This window comes from Gopherus flavomarginatus, chromosome 7 (genome assembly GCF_025201925.1).
Source record: "Gopherus flavomarginatus isolate rGopFla2 chromosome 7, rGopFla2.mat.asm, whole genome shotgun sequence".
NCBI lineage: Eukaryota > Metazoa > Chordata > Testudines > Testudinidae > Gopherus > Gopherus flavomarginatus.
The window spans coordinates 6,643,700-6,656,051 of NC_066623.1; the positions used below are offsets into that span (position 1 = coordinate 6,643,700).

General features: G+C 48.9%; 1 protein-coding gene across 1 annotated transcript; it reads right to left on the minus strand.

The window, feature by feature from the left end:
* Window positions 1-241: 241 nt before the first annotated feature.
* Window positions 242-7,067, minus strand: SMIM3 (small integral membrane protein 3). The gene is made up of 2 exons (XM_050961651.1): window positions 6,860-7,067; window positions 242-995 (listed from the first exon to the last, which is right to left on the minus strand). Exon 2 carries the CDS (start codon window positions 982-984, stop codon window positions 799-801), a length of 186 nt encoding a protein of 61 aa, XP_050817608.1. The 5' UTR covers window positions 985-995; window positions 6,860-7,067; the 3' UTR covers window positions 242-798.
* Between the last annotated feature and the right edge of the window lie 5,285 nt (window positions 7,068-12,352).

Here is a 12,352-nt window from a genome sequence, read left to right on the forward strand (position 1 = left end):
AAAGATATTAAGAAACCAAAACAAGGTGACAAGCCCAGAAAAGGGGTGACTGGCTGCTTGGGGATGATGCTGTGTCACTCCCAAGACCTGTTAGCCAAATGGCCTTCCTCTGAAACCACACCTAGTACATTTCTGGTACAATATGCCTGCAACACAGCAAGACTGACACGGCTGCAATTGGCGCCTTCACTGGCTAATGATGCTGATACGGTCCCGAGGCCTTGCAAACCCAAAAGCCAAATGCAGATGGGAGACCTCAGCTGTGAGGCGCCAGAGGTCACCAGCCCCTGCCCTCGCAGAGAGGGAGAGCGGCACGGCGTGAGTCGCTCAACGTCCAGAGCGACTGGATCTGGAAACCATTTCGACAGCTTTGCTCTCAGAAGTTGAACATTTCCTCTGCGGCGCCTGGCCTGCTTCCCTGTTGTTTCTGAGCAGCTCGCCGGGTAAATACAAGGGAGCCATTTTGATTGGAGTGCATGAGGTGAAGCCCAGACAGGGGCATTCTGAGCCGCTGCACCCACTGCAGGGGACTCACCCATCCAGACTCCAGAAAAAGCTTTGTCACCAGTTAGAGTGGGTGACTAACCCAGCTCCCTTGGGTGCATTTGGGCGACACACAGGGAGTTTTGTTCCCAGGAGTATCAGCCTGTGCATCCTGCGATGTCCTGGCTGGCACGTTGGTCCCCACCCCTCCATAGTGTTGCCTCACATGGAATCAGCTCAGGGAGCTGCATGCTTCACCCACTGTCTTTTCTCCAGCATGGTCTGAGGGAGGCCACCTGGCCACGGGCTCTGTTCTCACACGACTCCATTGCGTATGGGGTGAGTCCGCACCCTGTAGATGATGACAGCCGTGGCTGGGCACAGCACCATGGATGTCATGACCAGGATGGTGGCCAGGATGATTAACACAATGACCCAGATGTCCAGGATGTGCTTGGGAATGGCAGACATGGTGGGATTTGGGCTGCTCATGACTTCCATCTTCCTTCTCTCTGCCACAAAAAGAAAGAGTTATGGATAAAGCAGGGCACAGAGCACTCCAGAAAAGACCCTATAATTATATATCCCATCCCCCTCATCCCCTCTTCCCCACTCACCCCATGTCTTCCTCCTCCCTTCTCTTCCACGGTTCCCCTCATCCTACCCCCTCCTCACCTTCCCCATCCCATCTCTAACCCCCTCCCTCCTCTCAGTTACCCCTGGCACTACAGAATCACCAACTGTCTCTTTCCATCTCACTCCCGGCCTTTCCCAACCTAGGCTGAAAATACAACTTTCCTCTTCTGGTTTCTCAGGTCACATTAAGGCCTCAGCCTTCTCCACTCCCCACTTTGCTCTTTTTATTATTGACAGCAATAGAGCAGGGCCACAAGCAGCCGGAATGGCCTTTCGAGTGAGATTTGCAAACCCGACCCTGCATGTCTGGAGCTTGTCTGGTGCTGCTGTTTCATGTATTTGGAAACCCTGCTAAAGTTTTAAACTTTTATCAAGGTTCGTCCTTGGCATAGCGTATTACTTCTGCAGACATCTGTATTTTGAAGCACTCTGTGCAAGGCAGACTTGGCAGAAATGTAAACTTGTGAACACACATTTCAAACAAAGAAGCTTGGTTTGATGCTTAGAGAAGGGGGCTGGATGCCAGGAGCCCTATTTCCATCTCTTCCATTGACTTGCTGTGTGGCACTGACTAAGTACCTTACCAACTCTGTATATACATATATAATAAATGTATGTAATTCCATTTACCCGCTGTTAAGTGGCCCTTGCAAAGCTGCTGTCAGGAGGCCCAGCGCATGCAAGGCTTGGATAAAAGCCGCTGTAAAAATACTAATTGTTAATTATCTATTATTACTGTATGACTCGAGAGAACAAAGCAGCGACCTGGGCATTCTGGCCAGTTATACCGTGATGTGTGCGTTGCTGAGTGGAAATCTTTGAAATTAGCGAGAAGATCTCTGTGTAGCTCGAAAGCGTGTCTCTTTCATCAACAGAAGCTGGGCCAGTAAAAGATTTTACCTCACCTATTTTGTCTCTCTAATATCCCGGGACCAAAACGAACACAACAACCCTGCACAGGAGAAATTCAGCATCTGATTACCACAATATCAGTGTAGATATTGTTTTAGTCTGGGAGTTTCAAATGAGACTAGGAGAGTTAGGTGCCTAAATCCACCATACAGTCAATGGAAGTTGGGTACCTAATTCCTCTAAGCACTTTGGAAAATTGCAGATTTAAACTCAAGGCCCTGGCTGCCAGTGTCAGGTCTGTTTGCACTGGGGATTTCCCCGGGGATTAGGGATGGAATGTCCAATCAATGCTCTCCATCCTAGAGCTACTTTTCTAGTTTCTCTGCTGGGTTCTGACAACACCGGGCTGTAGGATTCATGCTGTGGCATCTTCCACTGAATTCTGCTGCCCTTGAGGCATCTCTCTTCCTATACTCGTGGCTTTCTGAGTCATGGAGTTAATAGTTTAATTACCAGAAAATCGTCAGATGACACCATCAGGTAGGACTGACGGGCTGTGCTTTATCTTTCTGGTCTTTTATGCACCCCCGCACTGTCTGCTCCTCTCTCATGTCTCTCCAGTCAACTCCAGGGTGTGCTAGTCTGCAGAGCAAACCTCCCTCTGCCTCCTCCTTCCTTCTGCAGAGCTTTCTCAGAGCTGAATCCAGGGCCGGGGTGTTATCTTGTTCCCAGGGCTTAGTGGAGCAGCGAGACAATCTCTCTCTCAGGTCCATATCTGGCCCTCATCATCACTGCATGTGAGCACCTCACACTCTTTTAATGCATTTATCCTCACACACCCCGGTGAGGTAGGGGAGTGCTACATTCCCCTTTTGACTGATGGGAAACTGAGGCAATGAGCAGCTAAATGACTCACCCAAGGTCACACAGAGAAGGGAATTGAACATGGGCTTCTCGGTCCTAGGTTAAAGTCCTAACCATTGGACAGCACTTCCTTTCTAAATGGGAGGGTCGAGGGGGAAGGACATTCAAAGTAGGGCCTGGCGAATCTTTGTTTAAACAGAACCAACCATGACAAAGGCCTGTCTCTGGGGTTCTCTGAGCCATCTGCTTATGAACAATCAAGGTGTGATGGAATGAGCAGAGCTGTTTGTAATTAAAAACTGAGGGATGTAGGTGAGGTTTGTTGGTGTAAGGGCTGTTACGCCAGCTAGACTGGTCTTCTGAGAGGGGACTGAGTCACTGGCTCTGCTCCCAGTCCCCCCCGGAACACCCATCCTTCCCCATAGAGCTGCAGGTAATGAGTGACCAGGGAGGGGAGAGATGTGTCTTTCCCAAGTCCTGAGCAAACACATTTCCCTGGCTGAGCCCAGGACCCAGACCAGGCTCCACCCACTCCTGCATCACACACCTGTTAATGAAGGATGTGGCTGGAAGGAAAGACTGGTTGAAATTGGCATGCAAGTAATGCGGATCCATGCGCTTCCATGTGGCAGGGGAGAGGCCTCCTTATGCCATCAGCAGGTTCAGGCGTGTTTCACGGCAAGAATTCGCTGGCACGTTTCATCTGACGTTAAAAGCTACTCTTCCAGCATAGTAGGGGCTGCGCTCAGCAAAGACGACCTGCTCTGTGCCCCGGCCTCCCCAGAAATGCAGTGGGGGCTGAATCAAAAACAGAACCCCAGAAGAACAAGCTTCTAGGGGAGCAGCAGTGGAAAGTTACCTTGGTCAAGGTGTAGATCTAGTAACCCTGGGGGTGACAAATGGTGCACACTCTTAGGGGCTGATCCTGCAATCCTTACTCATGTGAGTGGTCCCGGGGAAGTCCGTAGTTCCAAAGAGGCGCTTAGAGGCTATGGCGGTGGGCATTCTATGTAGGTATCAGTCTGGGAGAAAATATATGTCCTCGTTTGCGGTCTCAGTGATGCCCCTTGTCCATCACAAATGGCCCAGAGACACAGCTCTGATTCTCCTCCCCCTAGGGGAGAGTCCATCCCGGCTCGGTACTGAAAACTTGTTCTGTTTGACGTGTGTGGATGAAATGCACAAGCCCATCTCCCTCTCCAGTGCATGTGCTAGCAAATGTTGGCCACCTCAGCGAATCCCAGGGAGAGAGCAGGATGGAATTATTTTGGCCCAGGCTCTAAATGGATCCTGACTGTTATTTCCATTCCCAGCACTATAAATATGGCATGTGCACCTGCTGGTACAAGCCCTCTCACGGAGCCCTGGCTGGCACCCTGCGTCACTCTGGAGCTTTATCTCTGGTGCTGCTCAGCAAGTACTTCCACTACTGCAGGCGCTTGTCGTCACACTAATACCAGCAAAGGTAGGGCAGGAGGAACCAAGATGTCAAGCCTTAAGGGCCCTGCAGATAAGAGCTGTAATCTCAGCTAATGCTGGGGACATTAGGTCAAGGCTCTTGCAGATTCAAAGGACAGGCTGCACCCACAGCAGAGCCTTGAAGGGATTTCTTGAAACACGGGCTGTTTATGCAACCACCGTGTCTGGGAATCGCTGCAGTACAGCACATTCGCCCTCTGCGACATGAGTGCTCATTAGCGCTACAAAGACTCTGAAGATCCCACTAGCACTCGGCTTAGAAGCACAGAGGTTAAAGATGGATGAGGCTAGGTCATCCAGTCCTTCTCCACTGTCCCTGCTTGGCGCTCAAGACCAAGATTCAGTGGCACTGTATTTGTGTCCGAACTGTCCCAATACCTATCTGCCCATAACGTAATATTGTGATTTGCCTAAGGAAACACCCCATAGGAGAGGAGGACCCACCAATTTTTGAAAATGGTGCTTGTGGCAAAAATGCATACTCAGTGGAGCACCTAACGTGTGCAGTTCCTGCAACCATGCATGCAGCTGTGGTAATGTGCCTGCAAACGGACAGACACACACCTACATGGTCATTTATAGGCATTTACTGTGATCCTGTGCACACGTGTGGTGATGGCGCATGCAAATTAGGCTCCAGTTTGGCCTGGCTTAATTCTGAAAATGTTGGGTTAAGTGGCACCGAGCAGGGTACATCCCTGTGCTGTCAACTTTGGCGATCTGGCTTCGAATCTTAGCCTGCAGTAGGTTAAAAAAAGTAACGAAGGTTGGTGGGCTTAGTTTAGTGCCCACTGGATGGGTATCAACATCACCCCTGGAAACAACACGTGGCACAACTAATTCAGGACTCTGTGCTCTGCATTGGAGTAACAAGGAGTGTTGCACCTTAGGACTGAGATGCATAGGCAGAGCTGAGAGAGGTGAAAGGTTTGGAATAAATAGAGGCTGGGGCAAGTTAGAGTAAATGTCCATTGCCGGAATGGGGCACTTGCATAAAATGCCTGATTCCAGCCAGCGCTGCCAGACCCTCGCTCTCCTGGGCACAGAATCTCACCCCAGTTTATAAGATATTAAATATCACCAGGGAGGAAGCAAGCTGCACTTAGGAACAGACGTTCCTCTCCCATCCCCTTTGTCTGGGGTGAGGGCAGGGCCCCAGTGGGAGAGGGCTCAGGGCAGCTTCCTACGTTCTGTAGCACAGTTCTGATTAGCGAGGTTTTGCCTCCTACGTTCTGTAGCACAGTTCTGATTAGCGAGGTTTTGCTCACCCACTCCGGATCTCAGCCCTAGGAAGCCACATGTCAGAGGGTCTATTCCCCACCTCCAGGGCGTCTCTCCCATAATTAGCCAATATTCTACTCTCACTCCCCCAGAGGTAGCCTGGTATCCCAGCTGGGCTGTATAACAAACCCTGAGCTCCTTAATGACACACGATAAAGAGACTTTTCTTTTCAATTCTTTCACCTTAAACTTCTGTTAATGACTCCCTCCCCCCTCCCCCTTCAATTTAGAGAAGCATCTGAGGAACATTGCAGGCTAGGCTTATTCTAACTCCACAAAGGATAAGGTGGCGATTACTGGGCTGCCCATTTTGTGGAATGGGTCCATAACCAATTTTACTGCTAGCTGCTCGAATGTCAGAAAGAATTCTATCTGCAGGGAGCTAATTTCCGAGTGGTCATGTGCCTTCCCCACTCCAGCACTAACACCAAAGCACTTATGCCAGGGCCAGCGAGGAGAGCTGCTCTCATGGCAGAAGGCTGAGAGATCCCAGTGCCAAAGCAGCCATCATCCAATGACATATCAGTGCCAGCAACCCTGGCCTGGAAACAAACCTATAGCAAAGGCAATAGACTAGATTCTGATTTCATTTATGCTGGTGTCAATCAATCACTTACTCCATGGACATGTGAAAGTGAATGAGGATCTAGCCCAGGCAGGTTAAGGCTGCTGCTGAAACAGGAGCAACGACTTTCTTAACTTTTGAACCTTCATCTGTAATCATCTTTCAAAGATGGTTCAGGAATAAATTAGTCACTTTTCCTGAAGCATGCGGGGGACTATCTGACATGGAGGCACATGGGGGAACTAAGGACCAAAAGCTCCTGTTCACCCTGTAGCTCTGTCTCCTCCGTGACTCAGCTCAGAGAGGGAGGGAGGCAGGGATAGCTGAAAGGGGAAACGCGGTGACCGCAGAATGAGGCAAAACAAAACGTGATGATAGACGGGGAAGACATGGACACACAGAAGAGATGAGAAAAGTCAAATGGCCCCTCACTCTTGGTGGCTAAAGATCTCAGCAACAGCACATGCACCCGCGCTTTCTCCTTCTGGCATGAGTTGTGTTTTCAGAAGATGGGACTGGACTGAGCCCAGGAAATAAGACTCTATCAAGCTACACTACTTGGGAGATTAATCAGACCCTCCTGGCTTGAGCGTGTTTGAAATTCAGGGGCCAAATCCAAATTTTGCACCTGGAGATCATCTCTAAGAACAAGACGCTGCTGTGCTTAAAAGCTAGTGAAAGAAAGAGATAATAGTTTACCTGCTGGAGTCCTGGGAGCTCGGCGACTAGGGGACTCCTTGGGAAGAAGAAGAGAGAGACTCAGACCATCTTCCAAGGTAGCTAGCAGACAACTTTCCCAGCCACCACACTGAACCAACACGCTGGCTCGTAATTCTGTGTAAGAGGGGAAGATCGGTCCAGCCCTTCTGAGTTTTGACTCCGCCCGTCTGCCTGGAAGCCCAGAGTGTGTGTGGGCGGGGGGAGCACACAGTGCTTGTATGAATCCCTCTCTGCTTAGAAAGCTGCTGTGTGCAGTTATGTGCAGCTCTCTGCCCACACCCTCTCCAGGAAGAGAGAACGTACAGTCTGGCTGAATGGCCTTTGCCTCACTCACTAATAAGGGAGACTTTGTTTGCCTCCCTCTGGCTCGGTGCTGCCCACTGGCCATGTACACACCAGAAATGCGCGCACACGGTTTAAGGCAGTGGTTCTCAAGCATGTACTCCTGAGGGTACACAGAGGTCTTCCAGGAGGTACATCAACTCATCTAGATATTTGTCTGGTTTTACAGCAGGCTACAGAAAATGCATTAGCGACGTCAGAACAAGCTAAAATTTCATACAATGACTTGTTGACACCGCTCTAGACCCTGAATGTCAGTACAGTATTTATATTCCAGTTGATTTATTTGGTAATGATATGGTAACAACGAGAAAAGCAGCCATTTTTCAGTAACAAAGTGCTGTGACACTTTTGTATTTTTATGTCTGCGTTTGTAAGCAAGGAGGTGAAACTTGGGGGTACGCAAGACAAAGCAGACTCATGAAAGGGGGACAGTCGTCTGGAAAGGCTGAGAGTCAGCGGTTTAAGGGTTCCGGCTGCTGTGCTCAGGGTCAGCGTGAAGGCAGTGGTTGTCAGGCACTGGGGCAGGAGGAGCAACCAACCAAAGGTTTAAAAGTCATGGATCCTGCTGGCCCCAAATCCTTCCTGCGAATCCCAGCACCTCTTCCATCATTCCTATCCCTTCCCTGCAAATCCTGCTGCTCCCCTTCCACCCTGTGCTCCCGTCCCAGACATCCTGCACTAACCAGGGGACTATATTTCCCAGCCACTTGCACCTGGAGGAGCCCTGTGTTCTCCAAACCATTTCCTTGCCTTTTGCTTTGGACATTTAAAATGAAAGAAAGTAAGTGTACCAGGGAGCTCGCTGCCAGGCCCGACACCAAAGCAGAGAGGGCCAAGGGCTGTCGGCTCATCTCCCCCGCGCTGCTTCTCCAATGCCAGGTGCGGGGAGTCTAGTGGCGCTAGGAGGAACCAGCTATTGTATCCACACTGAGCACCACCAGAGCTGGTCCCTTCTGTGCTCATTCTCAGGTGCTGCTGGAAATGTGGGGACCCTGACTGAACTGCTAGGACCTGCGGCAGCACCACGCCAAGTCCCTGGTGGAGAGGGTTGTGGCTAAGCAGGAGTTCCTGGGGGAGCTGGGAAGTCCTGGGGAGGGAAAACAGACTGAAATTCTGCAGGAGAGGAAGGGGGTGATACCACACTGAGTTCCCTGAGAAAACAGAGACATGATCTTGGGTCAAGGATTCATTCATCCTCGTGGCTGTCTGCAGCCCACCGTTCTGCCAACCCCAAGTATGCCCCGTCTCCCAAAACCAACATTTTAAAAAACATGTAATAAAGCTGGGTTCTTCTTCTCTGGTGCCCAGGAATCCTATTTCCAGGCCTTCCTCCACAGCCAAAAGGACTAGAAACGTCCCTTCTTTTTACGCAAGAGCTGAGGCCTGCATGGAATCACATGTCTTCAGGAGCTGGGGCAATACGAAACGCAAGCCTGACCCTCAAGTCCCAGGAACGGGCAGTTCTGAGTCAGCACGCAGGATTCCCCAGTGTTCTGGGACACGTTTATTTTGTTAAGATTTGGCATGCAGCTCAAGATCCTGACTGATTGTGACAAGAAGGCCAGCTTTGTTCCTGAATCCTGATGGAATTTTCCACTACCCTGGGTGATACGAAAGGCCAAGGAGGGGAAAAAATCCATCCATTCCTGGCTGCCTCCAATCTCTCAAAGAGAGAGTCAAAAACAAACCAGAAGAGCACCCTCACTTTTTGCAGCCACTCTTGCGTATAGCTCAGCAAAGCAGGGCTTGAGAGCAGCCTACAAACATGGGGAAGGTGTAAACTCCGTGGAGTGAGAGGGGATGTTTGGGGTGGTGCCTGCGAGAATAACTAGGAGCTAATAGGGTGAAAGGAAAAAGTGAGCCTGATAAGCATCCTGCAGTGAGATGTTGTGAGCTAGTCCCCAGAGGGAAAGGCTGGAAGCTTCACTCCTTGAAACATTTGCAATTAGGATGCTGGCTAATGCACTGCAGGGAACAAGCCTGCAGTGGGAGGGGACTGAATCAGTTAGTAGGGCTTTTCCTGCTCTAATGTCTCTAGGAGAATGCCGCAGCATGGAAGAGGTACACCTACAAGGGACTATCTATATGGGGTACTTAGACACCCATTACCTTAGTATCTGAGCAATTCACAGTCTGTATCCTCACAACACCCCTGTGAAGCAGGGCAGCGCTAGTATCCCTGTTTTACAGGGAAACTGAGGCACAGAGAGGCTATTTAAGCTCCTAACCTCCGCGGAAATCAAATGACTTGTCCAAGGTAAAACAGGAAGTCGAAGAAGGAGCAGGGAGATGAGGCCGGGTCTCCTAAGTGCTAGGCTGGTGCTCTAACCACTGGATCACGCTGCCTCAGGACGTTTTGCTACCATTCCCTTTTAGATGGTGTGAAACTATGCTGTACACAGAGCATGATTTGGTGATCATGCTGCCAACCCTAATGTTCCATCAGTTCTTAAAATGACCCACAAACAACTGGAGGGCAGAGACAAACTGAGGCCACTTTTTCACAAGAAAGTCCCATTTGGTCTTGGCTTGGCAGTGAAACGTCGTGGACCACATCCAGCTCGAACAGAAGTGGGTGCAGCTCCACTGAAGTCATTTGCTCCTGCTTACACCGAGGCATCAATTAGCTCTCATATGACCAGCACGAAGCAAACCAGGAGTTAATGGAGTTGGAGAATTTCATTGCTACCACGGGGTGTAGGCAGAATACCGGGTGGGTCAGTTCAAAGGGACTGGGATGGAAAACAGCCTCTCACACCAAACCAGGAAAGAATTTGGGGAGGGAAATACTGAGAACACAGTAGACAAGAATACGGGGGGGTGGGGGGGTAGGGACTGTGACCTCAGAATGTGTCTGAGTAACAGGAAGCCACCTGAAATCACGACACCCACCTGCCTGAATGCCTAGAGAAGCAGAGATGTATCTTGGTGAGAATGTGGGGAGACCAGGAGACTTTCTGCCTTTAGCGAAGCTGGCTCAAGCCCAGGAGATTCTAGTGGGAAACCTTCCCACTAACCGTGCTTCTGGGCCTCTCGCTGTCCTGCAACGCTTCCCAGTGGAGGATTACAAAACAGCACATGTGAAAACCAGCCTGGTGGGAGGGAAATCCCCAGCACACATCAGCTACTTTAATAATACACTCGTCAGGCGGTAGCCGTGTTCGTCTGTATCCACAAAAACAACAAAGAGTTCGGTGGCACCTTAAAGACTAACAGATTTATTTGGGCACAAGCCTTAAGGTGCCACTGGACTCCTTGTTGTTTTACTAATACACTGTGCTTCTGCAGCACCTTCCATTTGAGGCTCTTTAAGCGCTTAGCAAAGATTAACAAGTTAAAATGCCCCGGGGAGGTAACTTATTTTCCTAATTTTACAGATGGGGAAACTGATCCTTGGAGCGGTTAACAGACTCACCGAGTCAAAGGCAAGTGCTGAGACTAGAACCCAAATATCCTGACTCCCAATCCCGTACTTTAATCACTAGCGAGGCCTGCTCTTAGCATCCATCTGGAACATATTCATGACGGATTAAGTCACAGATGCAAGGGACTCTCACAGATAATCCATTGTGTGGTTACTTTGCATTTTAGAGGTAGAAAAGCAGTGAAAACCAAGGCCTGTTGTATCAAGGAAGTCTGGTTTATTAACTGTTCACTGCCACCACATCACTTTAACGGCATGAGTTCCAGCTTCAGAGCCAATCTGTTTGAATGACAGAGTTCATCACAAAATCCAGAGCATATGTTCTTTTCATCCAAAATCACTTATAACAGTAAAGTGTTTTACAAACAGGATGTTCTTGCTCTGCTGAGTCAGATAGTCTGAATTTCCTGGCGGTGGACATCACAACACGTTAACAGAAAACTCTCGCCCCACAGGCACTTCTGTAGTGCAGAGCTGCTCTGCTTCTCGGCACTGTTACAGCAGGGAGCTACTGCCAGTTGCTTGGCCATAACAGCTCTGGCACTTTACGGTCCAGTTTATACTCATCATGGTTTTAAGCAATGGTGAAAGTTTGGGGGGTTTTAAGGCACTTCCTGTAAAAGGCAGGGAAATTCACCAGACATGATGGCTTTCTGTAATTAAAAAGATCCCAGCCTGGCACAGTTCTGCCTGGTTGGCATTGAGCGGATGATGGCACCAAGTTTGTTTGAGCACTTATTTATGAAAGGGGATCTCTGACTAGATGGCTTAGCGGATTGGCAATGATTTTGTCAGTTACTGTAGTTTATTTCCTGTTGTTTATTTCTGATTTTGTCAGTTACTGTAGTTTATTACCTCAGATGATTTTGTCAGTTACTGTAATTTATTTCCTGTTGTTTATTTCCTCAGTGTAGTTTATTTCCTCAGTGGTGCACCATCACCATTAACTCTGTTAACATAGCCCAAAGAACAGCATTTGATAGACGGCTGCTCCCTAGGAGATGGGTACCCATGCGTCTTATTGTCTTTGCTTAGGTTCCACATAAACTTCAGTTATTTATTTCTGTTGCACCTCGGCGGCAGGCTTTTTATAAAATGTAATGGGGGAACCCAGCATTCCAGCCTACATCTCCTTCCCGATTGTGCATGTCAGCTTCACTACTGAGAGCTTAAGGGCTGATCATTGATGTAAGTCACTCTGCTACCAATATCTAACTTCATAAAGCAATTTCAGATACTTTGAGCCAAAGCCAACAGTCTTGGGAGTTGAAGGACGTATTGTCTGAGCAATATAGTATGTGGCACCTTGGACATGAAGAGGAGCATATGTAACCAAAAACTCTATTCTTTGGACCCTGAGAATCCAGTGCAGAGTTGCCAACTGTTACAATTTTACTGCAAGTCTTGAATTTTGCTGTATTGCTTAAAGCCCCAAGTCCTGGAATGACAAGCTTACACAAGGATCTCAGTTTTCATTTAAAAAAAAAAGTTTCTAGCAATTATAGTTGCACAGAAAAACTTGAAAATGTGTAGTCAGGCTCAGAAAGTAAAAGGCGGATAAAAAAAACTCAGTTTTTAAAAATCTCATTATTTTTAAAGCCAATCTCACAATTTTTTAGGCCTGACTCAGGATTTTTGAATGACTGATGCTGGCAATATTGCAAGTGAATTCTGATCCCTGGGTTGGAATAGGGGCAGGGAGG